General features: G+C 38.8%; 1 protein-coding gene across 12 annotated transcripts in view; it reads right to left on the bottom strand.

The window, feature by feature from the left end:
* The window catches only part of RYR2 (ryanodine receptor 2), a 749188-nt gene that overhangs the window by 103298 nt on the left and 618818 nt on the right, over positions 1–27072 (bottom strand). For all 12 annotated transcript variants that reach the window (XM_046026812.1, XM_046026816.1, XM_046026818.1 and 9 more), the window contains 9 exons: positions 23057–23187; positions 18125–18445; positions 16059–16299; positions 15556–15643; positions 12467–12559; positions 9850–10020; positions 8415–8474; positions 5470–5604; positions 1498–1610 (listed from right to left, as the gene is read on the bottom strand). In XM_046026812.1, the coding sequence (XP_045882768.1) occupies positions 1498–1610; positions 5470–5604; positions 8415–8474; positions 9850–10020; positions 12467–12559; positions 15556–15643; positions 16059–16299; positions 18125–18445; positions 23057–23187 (1353 nt within the window). The remainder of the gene's footprint in view (positions 1–1497; positions 1611–5469; positions 5605–8414; positions 8475–9849; positions 10021–12466; positions 12560–15555; positions 15644–16058; positions 16300–18124; positions 18446–23056; positions 23188–27072) is intronic.

The following is a 27072-nucleotide window of genomic DNA, read 5'->3' as shown; positions in this document are numbered from 1 at the left end:
GAAACGAGCTCGGAACCTGCTGCCATCAACTTGGTAAGGGGCGATAAACAAGGAAGCTGAAGAGGTGGCCGTAAAGGAGAGAGGATCCAAGTGAAACAGATCAAGGAAAAATCTGATGGAACTTGGAGAATGGCTAGATAGGAGGGACCAGAAAAGGAATAAAACAATGAATTCAAGATTAATATTCTATTGACTAACAGGTAACACCAGAACAGAGTCAGAGAATTTAAAAGGTGCACATGGTCGCAGGGGGAAATTCTTGTATTTTTATACCCAGCGAAGGTGCCAGAGCAAGAAATCCAGCTGTTTTAGTGAAAGGGGATTGTGTGAAGTTTGTTTGCTTTGTTGCGGGTGTTCTTGTTTTGTTTTACTCCTTGACTCATTTATTTATTCAAACATGTACTGAAAGTCATTGTTCTAGGTACTGAGGGTATAAAATTGAACACAACTCTAAAAGATCTCAAAGCCTGGATCACAGAGACAAATAGGCCCAAGACCATGTGAATGTGTCCATAGCCAGAGACCTGGAAAAGCATCCTAGAAACAAAAAGGAGGAAGTATTCCATCCGCAAGGAGTGGAAGGGCATGGTCTGGTCAGAGATGTTCTGAAAAAGAGAGGCAGCTGAGCTGAACCCTGTTTACCAGACGTGAGGATGGTATCATTGACACAAGGCTCCCAGGGGAAAGGGCACAGTTTCTTGGGAAAACTACAAGGAGGCTGAACTGGTACCTGGGCCACAGAGCCAGACTCAAATGTACCAGGGGATTTTCTCTATTTTTCTCTATAATTTCTCTATTTATATAATGATAATATATAAACATATAATAAAACATAAAAATAAAATATATAAATATAACTATAATACTATAAATATTTCTCTGTAATTTCTCTATTAACAAGTCCACCCACTATATGAGAAGACAGGGAGTCTGTTAAACGCATTGAAATTATTTCCATAAACTAGGTCCATATCACTGCTTCTCCCCAAGATGGACAATCCCCCCCAAAATAATAAATAGAAGTTAACAGGTATAGTGTTAAGTTTGGCTCTAAGCATTCCGTATACCTCAACCCATTACGTCATCTGAACAAATCCAGGAGGCAAATCCCATCATGGTACACATGAGGAAATCTGAACCATCAGGTAAGAAACTTGACCAATGTCAGGAGCCATCAGCTAAGATGCCAGGATTCAAATCAAAGCAGTCTGAGTTCCTAATGACCCCACCTGCCTTATATATGCAAGCAGATCTTCCTCAGTATTAAAGAGTATTTAACAATCACACTGTAGACCACAGTCCTCTGGGAACACCCAACGAAGAAAAAACAAACGCAAATATCATACAGAAGAACCAAGTATTATACAGAAGAACCAAGGGATCTCTTCCTTCTGTCTCTCAGACTACTGCACTCAGGTTAAAATTGATGCTATACTCCTAATGCTTCATAGGGAAAAAGAAAAACAAAATTAATTACAGAGATTTACAAAGTCTGACCTTGGCAGATTGTATAAAGGAGCCATCCGGAAGCAGGCTACCACTGCCCTTTTCCTCTGCTTGGATAACAGTTTGTGCCATACAGCCTTCTTCGATCTCTGTGGATGTTCCACCTGAGGTAAAAGGATACAAAAAAAATTAAATATTTAAACCCCAAACTACCCTCAAAAATACAGTATTAAACAGCTGTGCCTTTTCGATTAAAAACTTTTGGAATTTCAATTCCAAAAGCACCTTACAATTATTATGGAAAAACCCATGTCCTAGAAGTAACCCAATGCTAAATTGGAAATAGTTTTGAATGCTACATATTTTCTTTAGTCAGAATATACTATTTTCCCAGTAGTGTGTACTTGAGAAGCTATGTCATCTCTAAAATCAAAGAAATAAAAAAACATTCTACATAGAATCATGTTTTCAGAATTTGGTATGGTTCTAAAACATATTTTCTGTCTATACAAAAAAAAACACAAAAAAATTATTTATGTATCCATTTAAGCCAATTTTATCCTAAGAGTTACAGCAGTCAATGTGAATAGGGACATAGAAAATTCTTCTGAAAATTCAACCCTTCCTTAATATAGTAGGATGGAGAGAAAATGACAAAGCTTCAAGAACACATTACTAGGAATGAGGTAAAGAATTTAATTTTGCAATGTTAAAATACTTAATTATTTTGTTAGAGAGGGACAAATGAGAATTCAAAGTTGCAGTAAATGAGGCAAGCAAGCTATTTATTTAGCTGATGGTGTTTGGACCTCCAAGACGAAAAAGAGATTAATTATAAGTATTAGAGAGAGAAAAAAAAAAACCCAACATGTAATTCTAAATTAATTAGTAGTCTCTAGGTAATTGAACACTGTACTTCCCAGACTGTAATATCTCCGGCGCAAACATGTAGATTTCTGGAAGAAATAAAAATGTTGCGTTAGCTAAAAAAAATTAAAGTCTATTACCCTTTGCAGTAAAGGGTCAAAATATGAATGTCACAATGCCTGAAGAAAACATTAACAAAGTCTGGACTACAGTGGTTTAGAAATTTTAATGAAGCAACTTGTATAATTGGAAAACACTTATTTCTTTGATGGTCATCCCTCCACAGGATCAGCAAATACTTTCTGACAATTGTCCTCTTCTGTTTTCTTCTGGGTGACTGTGTTAAGTGAATCGAGGGCAGTATTGTTCAACTAGATCCAATGCATTCAAGTTTCGTTTTGAGATTCAGGCTGCACAGACTCGCTTTCTGTGGGAATCTGCATTCTGATTGGTGTGGGGACAGTCAACGATCATAATACAGTACCAAAGCACTGAAGATCCAGAAGTGAACATGGTGGAAAAGTGTCTGCCATCATGAAGCTTACCACTTGGCAGAGCATTTTATTATACTTGAAAAATCTCTGAATAGTGAGGCTTTGTCTAACTGTCCGAATGCCCAGAGGTGCTGATGTGTTAGCGTGGCTTGAGTTGAGTACTAGGAAAAGGCAAGGGGACAGGTTACTCTCAGGGACCAATGACTAGATATGCAGTATAAAATACGCAATCGCAAAGGTTGCTGATACCGGAGATAAGTGAAATCAAGTCTCTACTATGCACCCACTGAGTTTAGCAAGTGAAGATATTCTTTGCAAGCTGCTCTATGACTGAGCGACAAGTTAACACTGGATAGAGGTAGTGCAGGCATCAATTCCTCCTGTGGCCCATCTTTCCCCTTTTCTAGTCTTTGGTCATTGATGATTTTTTTTACTCGTATTCTTAACAATGTGAAGAGTGGTTGACCTTAACTAAAATCTGTCCGCCTAGAAAATGACTTCAAGATTATGGGGATCACCTACTTGGCAACTACACTAAGTCTGGACTCCTTTTTTAGTCTAGTCCGCACATTTTGTATCCGGGCATATCTGCATCATTACAAGCGGTCCACATGCTCCGCATGGTCCTGACCTACTTGAGTAGAGAGACAGCCTTCAATCCCCGGAACCTGCACCACCTAATGCTGCCATATGGTACTGTATGCAGTAAATGTTCATGGAGGGAATGGCTGTAGCATAAAATGGACCTCACTACTTTACAGATGACTTCGCTCGTTACAACTGAATATAGTTACCAATATATGTCAATAGAATAAAACATCAGATTTCAATAAGCTTCATTTAATGTATCTAAAAGTCATTCAAACAAATCCAGACATGTGCATGGAAACTAGAAAGAATTAGAACATTACAATATGGGACACGCAGGTGGCTCAGTTGGTTGAGCCTCTGACTCTGGATTTCAGCTCAGGTCATGATGTCAGGATCGTGAGATTGAGCCCTGCTCAGGCTCTGTGCTGGGTGTGGAGCCTACCTGGGATTCTCTATTTCCCTCTCCCGTTGTCCCTCCCCTGGCCCTCTCTAAAAAACAAAACAAAACAAAAAATCTTATGGTAGGGTACTGCTGCCAGAAATAATCCTCAGGTAAACATTAAACAAACATTTAATAGTCTTCTTAAATATGTGTGTAATTCTGGAAAATAACTCTATGACTTTTTAAGTCATCAAGATTTCATTACCTTAAATCTCATCATCTGCTGAGTGATCATTTGTACTCATGAAATATTGTGGAAATATTATGAAATATTGTGAAAATATTGAAAATATTTCAATGAAATATTTTGGAAATATTTGAAATATTTGAAAATGAAAATATTCATTTCATGAATATTTTGGAATGAAAATATTATGGAAATATTTAGGGGAATATTGAGTTTGCCAACTTTTATTATATTCTATTATTATTAGTGTGGTGTTACACAATGTAAATACACAATGTACATACATGTCGATAGCCATGTGATTTAAGGGTAGCCTAGTTAAATTTCATTGGGCGTAGTGATGACTTGCATGGCATGGGGGAAGTTTTAATATTTGAGGGGCACCTGAGTAAGCAGGAAGGAAAGTAAGAGCATACTACATTAGGTGATATCTTTATGTTATTTAACTGGTCAAGGTGAGGATGGGAGATCACCAGATAATATGAAATAGGAATCTAAGAAAAAAGTTTGTTATTGCTATGCCAATATGGTCTACAAAACATTTAGGTGACGAAGTTCCTGAGATGCCATATGCCCTTTTATTATTTTAAGTTTGTTGTAAAATGAGACACCTGCCATGTCAGATGAGGACTGTCATGAAGGCCCAAGGACAGATCACACAGTTGGGTTCCCACTGAGCCCTCTCACTTGGTGTCATTGTGCTGAGTGGACCTCATGAGAAATAGGGAAGATGTCTCGGTATTGCAGATATTTTACCCAAACCAGAAGATTCCTCACACAACAATATAATCCACGGATGGGTATTGTTTCAAATATTATTGGTTTGAGAACTGTTAAATAATGAATAAGGAAATCAAACACATAGTGAACTTTGTAGTTTAAAGTAGGATACAACCAAATAATTACATAAAAACACGATTCTCACATAGTTTTAGTATCAATGCACTGCTCTTCTCTAAATGTAATTTATTGCTGATCTTGGAGCAAATTAACTCAAAAATATCTCTAATGAAAGGTGAAACTAATGGCCCCAAAAGAATCAAACATTAAACGAGTGAAAGCATCTCAAACATGTTGTTATGAGCAGTTATAACAAATGATACGTAGAACATGTAGTCAGGCAACTCCTGAAATTTTTGTTAGAATGATTTAAAGTGAAGCATATAATCTTATTCATCTGTATAATCACAGAAATATTTTGAGAAAAGACAATAAAACAAAGGCTGTGATATCCCAAAAGACATTAGCTATATATTGCTACAAAAACCATGAGCTTGGAAATCTTGCTTATTAGAGACAGCGCTCCTCAATCATAAATTCTTCATCATGAATCTGCTGAACATCTATGTTTTTTGGCCCATACCTAACTACGAACACACACCATCTTTAAAGTGTGCTTACAATGTTAAGGCAAACACGATGGAATCAACACAGACTCTAACCTGCTCAAGATGGAAAAGCACATTCGCTATATCTAATACTCTTTCCACAGTCTTCTCTGGATCCGAGGTATCTTCGGTCCTATTCGGTAAGTCTTTGTAAAGAGCCATTTGCCATCGAATAGCAGGATCCTCCAACTGCAGGAAAAAACGAAGACATCTCAAAAATAGAAGGTTATGACCTAAAGAGGAGAAGACCTACTTAATGGAGTGTTGCCTATGTCAAAACACTGTGCAGAGACGAGAGCAGAGAATGATCTAGTACTCATGAAATTGATCATCTAGTGGGGAAGACAGAAATTAAATATGTACAATTGTGATGACGGCTACTCCAAGAGAAATATTAGGTATCGCGAGCTTCAAACAAACCTGCTGGTGGTTGGTTAAGAGTCCCCTGAACAAGGGAAGTTTTGCCCAAGACTTAAGGATGAGATGGACCTGGTCAAGGCAAGGAAGTAGACAAAGCAACCTTCTATCTTTCTCTTCCCCTCTCACAAACACTGAAAGATCTACATACTTACTTTCATAGCAATGATATGGGATCACACTTACAGGTAAATACAGGGACTCAACAACTGAGCTCAGTGTCACTGAAACAAAGATATTGATATCAACTGATGGAGGGCTAATAAAATCATATTCTATAACGAAGGGGTCTTTTTAATACCGTCAAATTTCCTGAGTGGGAGACATAACTGAACTCTCTATGTTTTTGAGAAGGATTATTATAAAACCATAGAAACCAAAAAATACAAGCATCCTTTCAAGAAACAGATCACATGACTTCAGAGAAATAATACAGAAATAACTATGTCATTAAAAACAGGCAAAGCAATCCCCTTATATTTCTCTTCCCCTTTCAAATTTCCATTAAAAATGGAAGACTGAGGGGTGCCTGGGTGGCTCAGTGGGTTAAGCCTCTCCCTTTGGCTCAGGTCATGATCCCACAGTCCTAGAATGGAGTACCGCATTGGCCTTTCTGCTCAGTGGGGAGCCTGCTTCCCTCTCTCTCTCTGCCTGCCTCTCTGCCTACTTGTGATCTCTGTCTGTCAAATAAATTAAAAAAAAAATCTTAAAAAAAAAGAATGGGAGACTGAGGGTCATGAAGCTGAAGTAAATGGACAACATCTGAAACTTTACAACTCCTAGTCAGAGAAAGGAGCATTGGAAATGTGGAAAAATAACTTTCACCAAGAGGCAGACACTCAATGATTTGTAAACACCATTTGTCCTTGGACAAAAGGAAATATTTTTCTTCCATATACTTTTTTCATCTGAGGACTGTGTTCGGTACGTCCAGATTTTAATACACATGTTTACTTGTACTTGGCAAGATAAGCAGAGATGTTATTCCTTCTAATATAAAATTACTTCTTCTGGCTCCCAGGATTACCAGTCCTACAATTTCAGGACAATATATCTGAGAAGGTGTTAGGAACAAAAGAATTCATCTTCTGTAAGTCTGTACAGCTCCATAATATGTGTGCCTAACTCAGAGCACAAGTATAGACAGAAATGTCAAAAAGAAAATCTATGTATTCATTACCACTTTATTTTCTGGTCTCGTTCATTTGAAGGTGAAGTGTTGATTGTAAACATGTTTCCTTCTCTGCTCTCCTCTTTCTTCCTGACTCCCCAGTACACAATTTAAGTTGTCCATAGTACTCCTACAAGTAACCTCTAGAAGATAATGGAAGAATTTCCTTCTGTTTCTTCAAGGCAACCTTTTTCATTTGATTATTTCCTGAGAAGCAGCACAGAACCTTCCTTAAGAGGTCCTGACCATCTCCTGACTCTGCTCAGTGGTGGTTGTCCTAGACCATAGTTCTCAAAGTGTGGTCTCGAGTCCCCTGGGAGACTCTTTCAAGGACTACATGATCTCCCCAAACACCCATGTATATAGCATAAACCCTTCACTAGAGGTGTAGTTGGAAGATTAGTACATTTTAAAATGTTCAAAATCTTTTTGCTACCTGGAAAGCAATCAAGCTGTAACAGGAATTCATCTCCTGTTCTGGACCAGTTTATAACTAAATGTATGACTGAGGACATACACATCAAAGTGCATATGAAATTTGTTCTAAATCAGTATTTGTTTCCTGGGAATATTGGAAAGGTACACCTCACCTATATCATAGTGTCATCCTAAGTGTTAAAAGAAAAAGTATAGGCTTTTGATCTTGGAATGAAGCATTTTAATACCCAAAGCAAATATTATACTGTAGTCACTACTTTTTGAGATTTGGACATTTTCATAATTTAGAAAATTCTCCAGAAGGGACACCAGAATGGAAGCAAATACCCTGAATCAAAATAATAAACTGAAAAAAAATAATAAACTGCTAGACTTCTTACACTGCATAGCAGTTTCCATAAACAAATGAACAATTTATGTTCTAGTAAGAAACAATTTCCAAATAATAGTAAATGATTACTGGACTGCAGAATGTGCTTTCGCAATTTTTTCTTCTTACCCAACATTAATAAGTAGCTGTTCTCATGATTTCCGTTCATGTTTTCCTTCGCCTCCCTAGGTAAATTCATTTATTCCTATTACAGCAATTCTCAATATCTCCTATGTACTAATGACTCCTATTAAATTCACATATTTAATTTCTGTCACTAGATGTAAAAGTTCAAATTCTTATGGACACCTGTCTCCATGTCCCAAAAGTCCTCAAACACAGCTAAGGAAGGAAATTTCCAAACTTTATTTCAAATCGTGGCATATTTTCTTCAAAGCGTGAGAATCGTTGATGATCTACTTCAAAAATTCATCATTCATTATCTTGATAGTCCTTAATAGCAAAAAGTTTGAAAGTAGGATAAAAACTGACTAAAGTAATATATTTCTACTTTCTTAAATGGTAAAGTAACATTATTTGTAATATATTCTAAAGAGAGATTAAGTAATTCATAAATGCTAAATGTGCTTAAATTTGGCTTACCTTGCCTTGTAAATGAATATTACTGCGGATTATATCTCGTACTTCATCTTCAGTGTCTTTCTGTCAAGAAATAAATGTTACCTAAAGGAAGTCTTACAATGCATCAACGATCACAAGTCAATGGAAATAGATCTTACCGATTTTGAAACAGTATAGGTCTGAATAAACATATCTACAGGATTTAAATACATGTCACAAATTTAGAGGGGTTCTTTTTCAGATAATTTCTTGATACTGCTGTGACTAGAAACAAGATAACAACCTACTTCAATTCTACAGTAAGTGCTGTAAGACTACATGGAACAGAATTTCCAGTTCACAAGAAGTAGGGCAGAACTATGTTCCCTTGCGTTCAAACAAATATGTCCCCATCCTTCTCTGAAATCCTTACCAAGTAGTAATGGCACTTTAGGATATCCCCCACAATCCACTGATAACAAGGAGCATATCCTGGGAATCAAATACTAGAACAACCCCCAGCAGAACAGCACCCATGCAGTCCACTCTGCTACAACATCCCCTCAACCTCCTATCTCACGGTATCAAACCCTGATACACAGAGAGGTGCTCCATTCAGCCTGGGAACAGGTGGAGGAAGAGTATGCCCTAAACATAACAATACGCAAATTCCCTAAACATAATACAGTAATTCCACTGCGTATTTTTGTAAAATTGCATCTGCATAGCCTTGAAGAGAAAACACAGGGGCCATAAAGAGATCTGGAGAACTTAAATTTTGAAGCTTGCAAAGGAGAAGAGCCACTGAAAAGTCAACCCCTTATCCAACCACCATCAGCACAGTGCAGGACTCTTCTAACACTGAAAAATAACCCCTCAAAAATCTGAATACACTTCTCATAACAAATGTTATAGGGGAGTTCACAAGAAATCCTTCTTTTTTTTTTTTTTTAACTACCAGGAACTTGTTTGTATCTTTTCTCTTTGGTTCCTAAAGATTCCCTGAAGGTGATTAACATAATTTAGAAATTAAAAAACAGCCACACACACACACAAATAGGCAGTCTTTGTATCTGAATGATAGAGCCTATGCAGTAAAACTGCTTAACAGAACATTTAATGCAAATGAAACACCGACATTGGGAGATGGAGAGAAGGGAGTTTAAGTTGGGGGAAACTGGACTTGGATGGGGAGACAACCATGAGAAACTGTGGACTCTGAGAAACTAACTGAGGGTTTGGGAGGGGAGAGGGGTGGGGGGTTGGGTGAGCCTGGTGGTGGGTATTAAGGCGGGCACATATTGCATGGAGCACTGGGTGTGGTGCATAAACAATGAATCTTGGAACACTGAAAAAATAAAGTTAAAAAAGAAAGAAAGAAAGAAAGAAAGAGCGAGAGAGCCATGAGCAAAAGGAGTCTACACATCTGAGAGTCTGGAGGTCAAGTGATCATCCCTGGTGTGCACAGGAAACTTACCATACTAAATCGGTTTTTGGCCAGAGCAATGAGCTCCTGGTCCCCAGGCGCACAGATGTTTAACCCAATGGGCAGCAATCGCTTCAGAGCTGCCACAATAAGGGACGTCTGCATTGAATACCGATCTCCTTTGCGCTTCATTTTCTTCCTCTCCTGATCAGAGACGGCTGCCTAGAGAACAGAGTTGAGTGTTGGAATCTGTGACAAAAAAAAGTCTTAAAAGCAAGGAAAGAAAGCATGATCACTGATTTCTAAAGACTTCGTCAAGGGCACCTGGGTGGCTCAGTCAGTTAAGGGGCTGCCTTCGGCTTAGGTAAAGATCAGAGAGTCCTGGAATCAAACCCCAAGGTGGGTTCCCTGCTCAGAGAGGAGTCTGGTTTTTCCTCTCCTTCCGCCCCTCCACCTGCTCATCTTCTCTCTCTCTGTGTCTCAAATAAATAAATAAAATATTTTTTAAAAAAATAGGGTGTCTGGGTGGCTCAGTGGGTTAAGCCACTGCCTTCAGTTCAGGTCATGATCTCAGGGTCCTGGGATCGAGCCCTGCATCGGGCTCTCTGCTCAGCGGGGAGTCTGCTTCCTCCTCTCTCTCTGCCTGCCTCTGCCTACTTGTGATCCCTCTCTCTTTGTTAAATAAATACATAAAATCTTAAAAAAAAAATAAATGAATGAATGAAGGAATGAATGAATACTTCATCAATGTTGCTGTTATTTGCTATGTATCCTGTCTCAGAGTGTCAGCAGTCATGTGGTAAAGAGATGGAAAGGTTGAAATTTCGTGCTTGTGGAGGCAGGGTTGGGGGGAGGATATTAAAATGCTTCTTCCCATTACTTTGCATTTTCTCCCTGCAACTAGGAGTAAATGTTACTCTGCGTCCATCTGCACAGATGCCCCCGTCTGGCCTCCAGGAGGCACAGCACGGTGACCGTATGCTTTGAGCATCGCTGGGCTACAATGAGGAAAAAGAGGGAAGAGGATGTCTGGGTAAGAAGACGCAGACCTCTGCTCTACAGACTTTTCACTCATCGTGAGTGTCATGATAGACCAGAATCACCATCATCCTTTCAAACGCTGACCCCTTCTGCCCTCTCTCTGTGCCTTCGTTAACACGGTCCTAAGTTGACACCATGCTGTCAAAGCAGAGACATTTGCTAACAGTTTTCAGTTCAAAACATCCATGAGACACGTGCTCCTAGCACAGCGTCTCAAGACAACATCAGCTCACTCTCCAGACTTGCTGGCGGCCCAGAGGAGAGAAAAGTTCTCGTCTTTCCTGTGTGCTTCCAGAGCCCAGCCCGGAAACGGGCTCTCGGCTGGACGCTGTTCGAGGTAGGCGAACCTCCGGCGAGGGTAAGCACTTAGCTCCTGTGCAGTAGCGTCAAAGACAGGGCATTTAACACTCTGAAAAACATGAGGTGCTCTGAGGGATGCTAGTCAACTGTCCTCGTGGCCACCAACGAAGCAAGTGACAGGTACTAGTCATTCCTGTGTCCTTCCCACTGAGACTCTCTCCCCTCAGTGGCAGAGTTGGTGGAGACGGAGTTCCTCAGCCAGACCCACACTAACTCTGCATCTTTGGCCATTTGGCCGCACACTTTCTATGTTTCCCCCACGTAATAGATTCATTTTCTTATTTAGTGGTAATTCAAACAAGAAAGGAGTGATTTTTAAACTGTTTTGAAAGTCCTTTCCCTCCCCAACATGAGTGACAGAGAAAACAAAAATCTAGAGCCACACACCCCCATCTCATATGTGAGAACCTGGAATTCATGCATGTGGTCCTTAACAGTTCAGCTAATTATCTGGATGTTTACATACTTGGCACACGTAAATGCATACACGTAATCTTGATGAATAGACAGTATTGACTAATTACATGTGTATTACACTGACTGGCAGTGTGTGTGTGTGTGTGTGTGTGTGTGTGTGTGTGTGTGTGTGTGTTACGTATGTCTTTTTACTCTGATGCTTCGGCATCTTGGGGTCTTGCTGATCTTTGTCCCTCCCAATGCTGGCCGTTTCCTACAGATAATAAATTACTTTTCCGCAGGCATGCTTTTCATACACAAACCAAGCAACAGTGAGTCTCTTAGTCCCCAGTTATTTCTTTTCCTGGGTCTTGACCCACCTGTCCTAATCGCCCCAGGGTGAGGTACCAGAAAACTACGGATGCCCACTACACCCCATGCCCAATGAAATTATTCAAACTAGCTAATCCTAAACATGCTTACCCTGCTTTGCCTGTTCCTTCCCATAGAAACCTCAACAAAGACTCCTGCCTGTCTTCCCCCCCATGCTCCCTCTGCCACAAGACTGACAATAATGCTTTGCCACAGGCCCCCACCATATGCCATGCCTTCAGTTTCTAGGGAACTGTGAATAACACCTTCTTGCCTCACAAGAGTAATTTCTGTGTTTGTGCGTCTTACCATACTTCCTTAAAACAAATCCCGGGTACCCTTCAAACTGTGTGTATGTGCGTGTGTGTGTTTAATTAGTAAACATCACAAAAATCCCTAAAATCTCAGTTGTACACCTTCCAAAAAATGTAGAAAAAAATCAACAATGAAAGTTACATTCAAAAAATTTCTAGAACAGTGCAACAGATTATAGAAATACCTTTGACATCTTTGATTTGGTGTCAGTAATGAGGAAAGACATATTGTTGATTTCATTCTGTACCACGAAGTTCTGCTCTTCTCTTTTGAAATTCTGAGAAGTTGCAAAGAAAATTTCAGTTAAAACCACATAGACAAGAAGTCCATGTAATTAGAGGTTACACAGGACCCAAAAGTTTATACAAAGGTAGGTAGTAATTTGATATATAAGACTTCCCAGGGGCGCCTGGGTGGCTCAGTGGATTAAGCTGCTGCCTTCGGCTCAGGTCATGATCTCAGGGTCCTGAGATCGAGTCCCGCATCGGGCTCTCTGCTCCGCAGGGAGCCTGCTTCCTCCTCTCTCTCTGCCTGCCTCTCTGCCTACTTGTGATCTCTCTCTGTCAAATAAATAAATAAAATCTTTAAAAAAAAAAAAAGACTTCTCAAGAAAAGGAAACAATTTTTTTTTTAAATTATCCAATGAGGATACTTGGCTTGGGGCAACTAGATATAAATATGTATGCTTACATACGTAAGCTTCAATTATATATGAGTATGTATGCTTACATATGTATGCTTCAAAGGTGGGAAAACTAAGATCCAGAATATTTAAGCACCAATGTCACACATCTACCGAGGGGTAGAATGAGTACTCAAATGCAAATTTAGCTGGTGAAAGGCATAGACTGCTTCTGGGGGGAAACACAGGGAACAAACATCTATGATATAACTTTTTAGTCTGTCAGATATTTTATCTACTTTCTCGTTGTTACCTACTATATGACTATATCTCACATTATCTACTATAACATTATTTTATTCATTTTTCATTTTGGGAACATATGAACACAGGCAAAGCCAAGTGTTTGAGCTGTGATAGCAAAGGGGACAAACACAAAATGAAAGCAGAGAGAATCAGAGTTTTAAAAGAGAAGTTAATGATCTCAGCATATGCCTTCCTCTTTGGGATGAGCAAAACCCAAATAAAATGATTTCCTAGTAAGTATCCACATATGTTAATAACTGATGAGTAGTAACAGATTTTGTGCAAAGGACAGTGAAAGGACTAAGCTTTGACTTTCTTTCCGCTCACATTAACATTCTGATCTTACCATCCACAATAATATGGGTGGTCATACAGTCTCACCTTTAAATATTTGGGGAAGAATATATAAGACACACACTAACAGATTTGGGTTTTAAATACACCCATGAGATCCAAAAGTACCTATTCTGATTTTTTTCTTACTCTTGAAATTACCATTAGACATTCGTCTAAAAATCTACCGATTGTGATAAATACCCCTGCAAGAACTTGTTCCAAAATTCTGTCTTGCATATACATTTAAAGAAGCTTTTTTGGTATTTTGGTGATTGATGAAGTTGAAGATTTCTAGTTCTTCAAGGAAAAATGTGCAGTTTTTAGTTTTCTTAAGTGATTTGCTCCTGGGCTCTGGATTTCAAATATTCCTTCCAAGGTACCCTGAACAATCTAGTGTACTTTCTCAACATGAGTTACACAGGCTCAGAAATCATTTGCTTTCATCCAGAGGAACTTAATGGATCTAAAAGAATTTTGGGCATCACTGAAAATGAAAGTCATTGTGAAAATGTAAGTGCATACATTTTGAAAAGCCATTATTCCACATATTATTTCAGTGTAATTGTATTTTATATACATTTTGGTACCAAGTTTGACAGACTCCTCAGGGGTAGGCATGAAATAATATTTCTTATCCTAAACATTAAGTAGGAAAATTTAATTTTTAAAAAATATGGCATTTTTAAAATAAAAGAATTTGTATAACAATCTGATAAAATAAATTGGGAAGTCACCTCAAATAATGAAGCTGAGGTTGAGGTTTTGTTTTTATTTTCTTGGAGTCTCCCATTTGCAAATTGCTATTGAGAATTATAATTGACACAAGAATTCTAAGTTTTTTAAATAATTTGGGATAACAATAAATGGTCACTTAGCCATACTCTGCTAGTTGTTTGAAATATTTATAGAATACTATAACAAGTTTTTATTATTGAAATCTTTTTCAGATTTAAAAACACAGATTTCGGGGCGCCTGGGTGGCTCAGTGGGTTAAGCTGCTGCCTTCGGCTCAGGTCATGATCTCAGGGTCCTGGGATCGAGTCCCGCATCGGGCTCTCTGCTCAGCGGCGAGCCTGCTTCCCTCTCTCTCTCTCTCTGCCTGCCTGTCTACTTGTGATCTCTCTCTGTCAAATAAATAAATAAAATCTTTAAAAAAATAAAAAATTAAAAAAAAATAAAAACACAGATTTCTACTTGCAACATACAAAATAGTGAAAATGCACTAAAGATGTGCTTTATAAATTCTATCAACAGGATTCCTAGAAGGCACTATGTTTTATTCTAACATGTGAGCAAAAGCAAACTCCTGTAGAAACATAAGTGTGTGCTGATGGAAAAAATTTAAAGAAGTAGTACCGTACAAGTAAACAAGAGTTATTCTTGTGATTGGAAAACAAAAGTTCACCTCAGCATTTCTCAAACTAGGCATGAGGGCTCCTAGGGGCTTAGCAAAACATCTACACAGAGGGAAGCCTGGATGATAAAAAGCCACATCTCTATGTTCATGTTACCCTAAAGATTTAGGGGTAAAGGAAAAAGAAAAAAAAAAAGTCCACCATTTATGAGTGCAACTAAAAACCCCTGTGATACTTCCCAAACCCTAAAGAGGGTTTATATTTCCTCAAACTACCTAGGGGAATCTGTTCTCTCTCCACACCAGCTAAGTGATCCCTAGGAAGCAAGCTCGAGAAACATTATCATAGGTATTTACTAAGGGGACTGAACATTGGTTAAAAACGTGTAACCCTTGGGGCACCTGGGTGGCTCAGTCAGTTAAGGGGCCGCCTTTGGCTTGGGTCATGATCCCAGTGTCCTGGGATTAAGCCCCACATTAGTGGGGAGCCTGCTTCTCCCTCTCCCCATACTTGTTCTCTCTCTCTCTCTCTCTCTTGCTCTCTCTCTGTTAAATAAATAAATCTTAAAAAGAACACACACACAAATACACACACAAAAATGGGTAAGCCCTTAACCTAACCAAACAGGAAGTGCTGCCATATTTTCCTACTTACATGGGATTTGGACCAGTAGATAAACACTTCGGCCACCATGCGGAAAAGGTCCTCTGCTTCTGGGTTAGGCTCTTTTAGCCACTTTGCCCTAGATCACATAATAAATGAAGTGGTTTCTCAGTTATTCCTTCGAGTTATTATTATTATTTTTTTTTAATAAAAATCACCCAATGTTAAAATGGAAACCAAGTAAGCTAAGGGTGAACCAGGATATCAGAGCTCACAAGTGGCTTCAGAGGCCGTTTGTTTAACACTGAAAACAATTTAAACATCATAACTGTCGGACTGCTAGCGTGAACCCACAAAAGGTCGCCTGCTCCAGAACGTGATTTCCAACCGTAATTTGGAGACGCTTGGTGAAAACCACCCTGTCTCTAAGCATTTGGTTATGTCACAATCATGTACAAGCTCATCATGCAGTCAATAAGCAAGTCCACTGGGACGCAGGAACCCAGCAAGGTCATGACCGAATCAGAGAAGTTCATCACTTTTGAACACTGTACCTGTTGTAGTCCACAAATCTAATCAGGAGCGGGTAGAAGGCATAGAGGTCTCTGGCCAGCGTGGTGAACTCATCGAGAATGAGAAGTTCTGCCTCGGACATATCCCCCCTGGCCTCTGCCTTCAGATGGTCCTCCTCAGACACCACCATTGCCGCTTTTTTCTTGAGTTTCTCCATTAATGGCAAAAAATGCGTTTTTAGGAGCTGAGGTTTCACTTTATTTATAATGGGCTGTGAAAAAACTGTTCGAAGATAGACATTAATATTCTGCCCTGCATTGACATTTGTTAAAGTGAAGACAGATTATAATTACAATTGTAATTGCACGATCTACGCAACCCCTCCTCCCCCGGCATGTGGCTTCTTTCAGGATTCAGCCTGTGCCTCGGCCATTTTTCCAGTCCCAAACCTAATTGCACAGTTGCTGTTCAAAAATGATTACTGAATTGAATTTGATGTGCTTTCTTGTTTTTTGTTTTTAATTGGCAGCTAATTTGGAATAGGAAAAAAAAAAAACAAAACCAACCAGAAACACGTTCATTCACTTTAGAAATCAATTATTCTCACAAAAATAAGAAAAAATCCCCAAATGGAAAAGGTCCCTCTGGTCCTTTCTTTACAGGGACTATGTACCACTGGATAATTATGAGAGGACGTCTAGTATTATCACTTCTGATTTCCCATCCTGGTCCCAGTCCCAGTGGGTGACTTACACTGCATGAGACACTGTTCTTTCATTTTCTAATAATAAATGTATAAAAGAGAAAACACCCTACCCAAGTTAGTAAGACATCATGTATTACTTTGGAGTTTTGTTTTGTTATTTTTTTTTAATAGATCTTATTTATTTGTTTGACACACAGAGAGAGATCACAAGTAGGCAGAGAGGCAGGCAGAGAGAGAGGGGGAAACAGACTCCCCACTGAGCAGAGAGCTGGATGTGGGGCTCCATCCCAGGACCCTGAGACCATGACCTGAGCTGAAGGCAGAAGTGTAACTCTCTGAGCCACCCAGGCACCCCAGCTTTGGAGTTTTTAAAGTAAACGACTAATTTCCTTCTCTCCTCTGTCCCTCCCTCCTTTCCTTGACTTACCTTGCATGGGACACTGTTCTTTCATTTACTAATAATAGATGAGTAAGAGAGAAAACACCCTACCCAAATTAGTAAGACATTGGTGTATTACTGTGGAGTTTTTTAAGTAAATAACTAATTTCTTTCTTTCCTTCCCTTCCTTCCCTCTTCCTCTCTCTCTGAATTTAATTCTTTAAAATCCTTCTTTTCATCCTTGAAACTGATTCCTGGGGCACCTGGATGCTTCAGTCAGTTAAGCATCGGCCTTCAGCTCAGGTCATGATCTCTGGGTCCTGGAATGGAGCCCCATGATGGGCTCCATGCTCAGAAGGGGAGTCTGCTTCTCCCTCCCCCTGTGTGTGTTCTCTCTCTCAAATAATAAATAAAATCTTTAAAAAAAAATAAAAAGAAATTGCTTCCCATTATCCAACGTAAATAGTGCAATGATAAACAAATGTAAATTTTTGACTGCATGTTTTGATTTTCTTCCCCCACTCCTAAAAAGATGAATTGCTAAAAGGGGGATGTTTCAAAATCCAGATTTATTTTTCTGTCTACTGAGTCATTAGTTTTCACCCTGCATTTACTGACTAATCTTACAGAGACTGTTCAACTAGGAAAATGTTTACTTGCTTAAAAAAGTTGGAACAACAACAACAAAAATATTGTAACAACATGGCAAGTTACCTGATGCTTAATTCAATCTACATTGTTTTAAAGAACAGTATGACAGAAATAATATTTTTAATATTTTTTGACAAGAGAAAAAATATTGATAAAGACAAAGACGGGAACCTTCTAGTCTTCGGTATTTCATTTTTTTAAAGTTTGTTTATTAGGCAAGCTCTACACCCAACGTGGGGCTCAAACTCATGACCCCGAGATCAAGAGCCACATATTCCATTGACTGAGCCAGCCAGGTGCCCCTCGTGTTCTGATTTCAAATCCTTCAGAGATAAAACAAATGAAGCAGTTCATTCCTTTCCAGTTCTCACCTGCTAACCTCTTCATCCAGGCGCCCTCATCAATTCCCAAGTTATTATATATGATTTTCAAAATATTCCCCAGGAGCGTGTTCATGTGCTCGGAGTTCAGGGCTGTGCAGCACATTTCAGCCCTTTCCGGGTTGTTTTCGGGTCCGTGCTCCCACCAACGGGACATGTAGCTGCAAAGCATGGGCAGTATGACTTCCATCACATGGGGCATTTGTGTGTAGCGAATGCCAGACTCGGCTAATTCCACGATTTCTTCCATGAGTTTCTCCAAAGACGGTATATTTGGGCAAACGTCTTCCACATTGGTTGGCAAATTGAGAGCTAGAGAAACACACATAAAAATGAACTGTGTTCAGCGAAAGAACAGACAGACGATGACAGCCAGAATTCTAGAAGATGTAAGCAACCATTCCATGCTGGATTCAAAACTCAGCAAGACCAGCCATGCCTTCAGTTGGCTCCCTCTCTCTTTAGTCATGGTGATGTGGGAAACAGAGGCAGAAGAAAAATTATTAAATTTCCTTACCTACTGACAAGCCCTTAAAACAAGCAGAGTGACTCTCCTCTAGGGACTCAACTATCCCCACCTTAAGGTTTTGCTAAGGGCAAAGGACAATCCTAGCCTGACCAACCCCCTACCCCCAACCAGGATCCTGTAAGTCTACTTTAACAATTCCTTTGGAAACTTTATCTCTAAACCTCTAAGATAGTGTGGAGAATCATTCCCAAGCATATGGCCCACTGATATACATCTAAAGGGTCTCACAAGAAGATTTTATTACTGGTAATGAATAACCTTTTTCCCCAGACAATAACTAGCCCCTCAAGGTCCTAGAAACCTTGCTTCCAAAATTCCTTAGAGACTTACATCATCCCTAATTCCCTTCCCAACTTACAAGTATATAATAGAGCACTCCTCACATCCCTGGGGCAGCAGCTCTTCCTGCCCACGGGTCCTGTCCCCATGCTTTCATAAGCCACCATTTTGCCCCAAAGATGTCTCAAGAATTCCTTCTTGGTCATTGACTCTGGACCTCACCCCACCGAACCTCACCTGTGTTCTAGAACTTGATCAATGGCAGCCATCAAACTTTCGTTCTTTTTCCCAAATGCCTACCCCACCACCAGTCCCTTAAGATCAGCAAACGACCATTTCTTCTACTTCAGAGAAAACCAGGATAGCAAATGCTTCTGCCCACAAGTCTTCTGGAGGGTCCATCCTCTCCTGTCTGCTCTCCATTTTCAGTGCAAAGAGCTGTGTGCTCCCTGTTCATGGTCTAGTCTGTGTTCTCAATGCAGAGTCTGCCACCCTTCAGGGGCCTTGCTGGGCTTCTCAGCCCCTTGCTCTGTAGGATCTCCTATCTCCTCCCCAGCAGCCTGTACCTGTACTTCCAGTCTCCCCTGGGTTAATGAGCTTTTTCTAGCAATGAAGTCCTCTGCTTCCCACCGCTTACCTGTTTCCCTCTTTCACAAACCCATACCCCACTAACTGTTATGGGGGCTTTCCCACCACTCACAGAATTTCCTTTTCCTTAACTTCAATGCATTCATTCAGTCTTCCTGACTCCCTCCTGAACGCTATAAGGCTCCTTTCCTGGCTGTTTGCTCCTTGATGAACTTTTAAATATTGTGAATTCTCTTTTCTTTCTACCTTGAATTCTCTTTTCTTTTTCACCTTCTGCGTTTCCCCGGGTGGTTGTGGCCATTCCTATGGGCTTCTGCTATAAGCTAATAGCTCTCAAAGCCAGATTTCTGAAAACCTTTGCGTGTAATACCGAGTGTCTCCAAAGCAGCTTAAAACACAATGGATCCAGATTTAAACTGGACCATTCCTCTCCCGCCTACCTCCTGAGCATGTCTTGCTGAAGACAACATTATGCAGTCAGTTTCCCAGACCAGAAACTGAGAAGAAATTTCCAGGCTGTAATGCTCTCCCATTTCCCACACAACAGGATGGGTCTTCCAGGACCTCTCACAACCATGATATCCTCCATCCAAAGAGCCTTCCTCATGTCCCGTGTCTCCTGAATTACCATTGCCATTCTCTGAACCGGTGACTCACACCCATTCACCTTCTCAGCTTCTGTCAGGCTGGATTTCTACAACGCTGACCTACTCATGTACTCCTCTTCCTAAAGCCAACAGAAGGATTCTGTTTGTGTGGTGTGGTGCCCACCCCTTCCCTAACAAAGAAAGCCTACTTCTCCTGGTTTTCCATCCTTTCCTCCCCTCTGAATTACGCACTCCCCTCCCCTGAGGGCTTGAAGTTTCTCCGAATGTACCAGAGTTCCAGGGTTCCTAATTTCAAGATTCCTCTTGAACCAACGCAGTGAAGTCTCTCCCGGGGTCCCAGGCTAAACCTGCATTTTGGTGGAGAACAATCCTTCTTGTTCTTTATTCTGAATTCCATCACATATGCCTATCAGTCCCTCTCCTTCTGTAACTCACAACTTCCTGAGAGAAAGAATCCGGTCTTGCTCCTCCTTGTATCAAATCTCCTCCTTCCACCCCAATGTACACCACAATTACTTGTCCAATGACTAAAACAGGAATGAAAGGAAATCATTCACCCCAATTCCTTTACTTTGTTATGCAAAGGAGCTGTTACAGAAGCAAAAGCAGGTAGATTATCTGCTCTGTGCATTTTCTTTTCTGTAATGAATAACAAATCTGCTTCATTCTCGGCTCACAGCAAAAGTATTAATTAGTCAAAAATCCTAAATAAGACAACATAATAGGGCAGGTTTACACAGATGATTAATAGTTCAAACTCAACCATTTGACTATTTACAAATATACTGTAGAATTTATACAGAGAAATATTGCAAAGTCACACTACTGAATGTTGAATTTTTCTTTAACTTTCTATTATATGACATTAGAATTATAAAATAGGCAAATTAAATAATGATTACTTGAGTCTGTAAAAGATTTCTTTTTTTTTTTTTTTAATGCAGCTGTGAACATTCTTGTTTGTTGGTGCATTGTTTGTTTATTTGTTTGTTTTAAGATTTTTATTTATTTATTTGACAGACAGAGATCACAAGTAGGCAGAGAGGCAGGCAGAGAGAGAGAGGAGGAAGCAGGCTGTCCGCAGAGCAGAGAGCCCGATGTGGGGCTCGATCCCAGAACCCTGGGATCATGACCTGAGCCAAAGGCAGAGGCTTTAACCCACTGAGCCACCCAGGCGCCCCAAAGATTTCTTACTTGATATAAGGCATTATAAAATCAGTATAACCAGCAGCTCCCCTAAAAACATGGGCTTCTTACACAGAGAAATAATCTCATTAACAGAGAGATACGCATTTGTTAACAGCAAACAGCTCTTGTCCAAGTTTTGAGAACCCTTTGGAGAGTTCTCTTTGGAGAGAGAGGCTATTGGAGAGCAAATAAAATACAGTATACTGTATCAGACTTAGGAATTCAAACAGAAAAGTGATATGAGAGGACATCTCTGTACCATTCAGGTCTTGAGAACTGTTTGGTTCGCTTTAAAAGCCTCATTAGAAAAAAATAACTACTTTTTAAAGTATTTCTTATCCAAGTTCATTTAAATCCTAGTAAGTAAATCCTATAATAGGTTCTTACTGACCAATCCTTGAAATCATCAGGAATGGTTCTATGAGCTTCTCAACTGAGATGGTGGAAATGAGCCTACCTAAACAGAACAATAGATTTTCCCAAGTGAAAAGCAACAGGAGGCATATTATATTTATAGATGCCTAGTATACATACAGGCATAAAAATCTTAAATATATGCATGCTAAGGTTGGGTTCAAATTCAAGTCACTGACTGACTGTGTCTCAAATTTATACTTTTTAAAAGATAATAAATAGACTAAACTATTAGGAAAAAACACATAGAATAAAACTGTCCCAATAAGATGGACATATCTGGTGAACAAAAAAACCCTGAAAGGTACAAATCCATAAATGTAACAAACAAGAACACCACTTACTGTAGGGCCTATTTAGCCAGATCGGCCCCACCCAGGTTGAACTGCCATTTTGTTGTTTATGCAATAAAACTTAAATTGACCCTGCCCACCCCCCCACCAGGGGAACTTACTTAAAAGCAAGTCCGGGAAACCAGTCCCATGTAACTAAGCCCAAATACAAGGGTGGGTCAGGTCAGGTGGAGACATTCAATGGGGGGGGGGGGGGCGCATACTGTCTCCTAGCTACCAAGGAGGATGGGCCCTGCCCCTGGGGTGCCTTTTGGGCACCCATTCTGACTAAGGTGATAGGCTAGTTCAAATAGCTACTATGGGGTGATTTGTAGTTCAATTGGCCACCCGTGTGTGACCTAGCATGACTGTGCAGCTTTCTCTGTGTATTGCAATCTCATTGACCACCTGTGTGTGGCCAGACTCAACCACATGGCCTTTGCTCTATAAAAATTAGTCTGTGAGGCTGGGAGGGGTCGCACTCTCTGTAAGAGGCATCGCACTCTCTGTAAGAGGCGTGGCCCGGCCCGTTGGTTTGATTCTCAGTGCTTGGCGTGGAAAAAAAGCTTTGCTTGACCTTCACTTTGTTATCAGTTTCAGTCTCGCTCCTTTAATCACGGACCCATTATTGGGGGACCCAACACTGGGGACCCAACAGTACTTGCTGATTATTAGAGATAATGGAATCAGAGACCAGATTGGCCTACTTTTTCAATTTCTGCCGATTATTTTGTCTTATTCTTAAGAGTGTTAATTTGTCTGTAATTCATTTACTTAGAAGAAATTAAACGGATTTTCTTTTATAGATGCTATGAGAATACTATATAACATTCCAAAAAAAAATCCAAATAATATTTAAGAACAAATAGCACTGGAGATATAAAAACTGAAATGGACCATTTTTAAAAAATCACTGTAGGAAAATAAAACAAGTGTCATTAAGTTTCAACTTCATATCTCAAGTACGAACATGCTTCTGTGTTACCTGCTCTTTCTCGTGAGGACTTAGTATTGTAGATGGAGTAAATGTTATGTTTGTCGAGATGAGTTTCCAAAAATGCTACAGGAAAGGCACCAGCAAAAGCAGCAAGACATTCTCCTAAGGCAGAACGTTGCCTGCAAGTAGAAAACATTTATGGTTTTTATGTCTTCCAAGTGAATGACTGAAGAAGTTAGAGTAAAATTAACCAGTTTAACCTACAAGAGGGATACTACTAGTGCTACCAATAAAATTAACTCCAAAATCCAATTTTTATATTGCAAAACAACATATGCTTTCATTAGCATAGTCCCGCCATTAAAAAATAAATAAATAAAGCTAAATTATCTTTAAAAAAAAAAAAAAAAGACCAAAATCCCTGTCAAATCCCTTCACAAGTTTGTACATGTCTTTTGCTTTGCTTGTTTTCTTTACATCTTTTTTTTAAACATAATGACCTGGTGAAGAATTCTTGGTAGGTGAATAAACATTAAAAAAATAAAGGACTCACACCAATACACTAAAACAGTATTTTGAAAATTTACTATGTATAAGTAATTTCAGGGTAGCCAAAAAATAGTAAAACATAATAAATGTCAAAAACTATTAATAACACTCAAAACTGACTTACCATTTTTTTTTTAAGATTTTATTTATCTATTTGACAGACAGAGATCACAAGTAGGCAGAGGCAGGCAGAGAGAGACGGAGAAGCAGGCTCCCTGCTGAGCAGAGAGCCTGATGGGAGGCTTGATCCCAGGACCCTGGGATCATGACCTGAGCCCAAAGCAGAGGCTTTAACCCACTGAGCCACCCAGGTGCTCCTTGACTCATCATTTTTAAGGGACAGAAGAGGCTTAAGGTTTCATGCTGTGATCAGTTGATTTAGGGAAGGGTATGACCCAAAGCTGCCCCTGCCACTGACAAAAATTCCCTCTTTCCCTTGGTTACCTACGGCATCCAAGGATTCACTGGCACATTGTTTATTAAATGCAGACCAATTTGAGAGTTATTTTGGTATATTATGACCTTCTTAATTATTGTGTATAAATGTTTTATTTTCAAAGTCAATAAAATGTAATTAAGAAAAGATTACATAATTTACTTAGTAGTTCTAAATTTCTAACTAAAAAATACATGATTACTTAAAATTAACAAGGTCTGATTGTCTAATATTTTAAATTAAAATGATTAGAAATTTAGTCAGCTACGAGAAAATTTCCCTTCATAGAATGACACTGAATAACATAGAGTTTAATTCAAACATCAAATAACATTTCATTGTTAAAAATAATTTAGGATATCAAGAAATTACAAAGACTATAGGGCTTTGATTCAGACAGAACTGAGTTCCAAAACTATCCCAAACTTGTATTACTACTGGAAAATTACTCATTCTTCCTATGTTTTGCTTTCCTGACCTAAAATTAAGGATGCAGAACTGCAAAATTTCTGGTACATATTATGAGTTCAACAAATGTTTGAAAATAATGAGGATATATTTATTCAAGAATTTAATAGTCTAAAATGTTTCCTGTATGACTCCAAAGTAATTTATTCCCTTACATCTGACTGGACGAGTCCTTTTATTTCATTAATAATTCATGTGACCTATTTAATAATTCACTTTAAAATTTTGATTCAACTAGTAATTCTCAGACCAACTCTGATCATTTGTGTTGGTATTCTGCAAATAGCAATTTTTTTAGATGACTCTTATTAAAATATCTACATTTTTCTTTTTTTCAAGATTTTATTTATTTATTTATTGAGAGAGAGAGAGAGAGAGAGAGAGCAAGCATGAATGAAGGAGGGGCAAAGGGAGAGGGAGAGAGAGAATCTCAAGCAGATTCTATGCTGAGCACAGAGCCAGACTTGGGGCTCAGTCTCCCGCCCCTGAGATCATGGCCTGAGCTGAAATCAAGAGCCAGATACTTAAGTGACTGAGCCACCCAGACACCCCAATATCTACATTTTTCTCAAGTTATAGTGTTACTTCTTCATTTTCTCAAAATATGTTTCACTCATCTTTTGATTTTCATTTTTATATTCTGCCAAATGACTTTATAATTGCAAACAAATAAAAAACATGTACCTTTTTTTAGAACCTAACAAAAGGATCCCATATTTTATCTAAACCTCCCCTTGTCCCTGAAAAAACAACCAGAAAACAAAAAAAAAAAACCAGAGGTAACAAGAGCGACAACAGCAGCCCTTCTAAGGTAATGAGAGAGTATTGTTATATTAGTACAGCATTATATTAGTATATATTAATGAGGATATTAAAATGTATCACAAACTCTTAATAATTCAGGCTATATGGTAATGACCTAATCATTTAAAAAATCAAATAACAGAATGGAATAGAGATTCTAAAAATATGATCTAGTAAATGTATTACCTCAGAATATGATGGTTTCATTTTAAATCAGCAAATTAAAGAAATATTTAATAAATCACTACTTGGGGAGGGAGTTAGGGGGATAAAGTTAATGAGGATTAAGAGGCACAAACTTCTAGATATAAAATAAGTCACAGAGGGGCACCTGGGAGGCTCAGTCGGTTAAGCGTCTGACTCTTAATTTTGGCTCAGGTTATGATTCCCAAGGTAGTGCGACTGAGCCCCAGGTCTGGATTCCCGATCAGTGGGGAGTCTGCTTGAGGATTCTCTCCCACTGCCTCTCCCTCCCTCTCCCTCATTGCGCTCACTCTCTCTCTAAAAGAAATAAATCTTTAAAAACAAAAAATAAGTCACAGAGATGAAAAGTGCAGCATAGGGAATACAGTCAATAATATTGTAACAGTGTTGCCTGATGATACATGTAACTACATTGATGGTGGTGAACACAGAGTAACGTACACAACTGTCCAATCACTACCCTGTACACCTGAAACTAATGTGACATTGTATGCCAACTACATTTCAATGAAAAATCAATACTTTCCAGATGGTGGATGATTTTAGACATTTAATTTGCATTCCTTGTAACATTAAAGAGAAATACGAAATTCAGATTCATTTCTAGTAAATTCCCTTCTTACTCCAGAAAGGATCACTTCAGACATTCTCTACTTGCCTACTTCTTACATTTCCTTTTTCAGTCATCACTTGGCTGAGGCATACTTTATAGAGAAAACGGAAGCTACCCGACACAGACCCATTTATACCTGATTTATCTACTAATCTACTACCGGCTTTCCACTGAATGGGGGAAAGTTCTCAAAAATCATGTTCTCAAAAAAAAAAAAAAATCATGTTCTCAAACATACATTCTCAAGTACCCCATGTCATTCTATTTACTGTCTGCTTATTCACACGCGATAACGTGCCAGTATGACATTTCCCACTTTATTTGTTTTGTTTTCTGTTTCCCCATTAGGTATAAGCTCTTTGAGAATAGGCATCTATCTTACTTACTGCTGTATCAGAGAACCTGGCATTTAATCCTTATTTATTGAATGAGCAAAGGATTAAAAAGCTAAATTTAAACAACTAAAAGAATGAAAAACCTAAGAGAATATTTGAATTTCTAACTGTTATAAGTATGGTATAACCTGTTATGGTATAACCTGTTATAACCTGTTATTAAGGGGAATAAAAACCCATGAGATAATTAATAGGTTATAATAATTAAAATTCCCAAGTCATAAAACATTATCTGTACATGATTTTACATATAATCACTATGAAGTTATGAAAATGCTAAAAGTCATAAAGATGGTAGAAATAACAGGCAAGAGGTTAATAGTTTTAATTAATAAAATTCACTCATCAACACATTAATATAAAATGTATAATAGATATGAAAGGTAATTCACAAAGTAAAGAAAAATGACAAACCACACAAAGAATGGGTAGGAACCAGGAATTAGGGAAATGTATTTGAAAAGACAAAATGAATCCCATTTTTAACTGTTATATTTTTAAATAGTAAAAAGAGTAACAATTAGAAATGAGGAAAATGTGAGGAAATAAGGATTCTCTTATAAAACTTGACAGTGTCAACTGAATCAATTTTCTG

The sequence above is a fragment of the Meles meles genome, chromosome 13, assembly GCF_922984935.1.
Source record: "Meles meles chromosome 13, mMelMel3.1 paternal haplotype, whole genome shotgun sequence".
Taxonomy (NCBI): Eukaryota; Metazoa; Chordata; class Mammalia; order Carnivora; family Mustelidae; genus Meles; species Meles meles.
The sequence above is the reverse complement of the archived record's forward strand: the minus strand, read 5'-3'. Positions and strand labels throughout refer to the sequence as shown.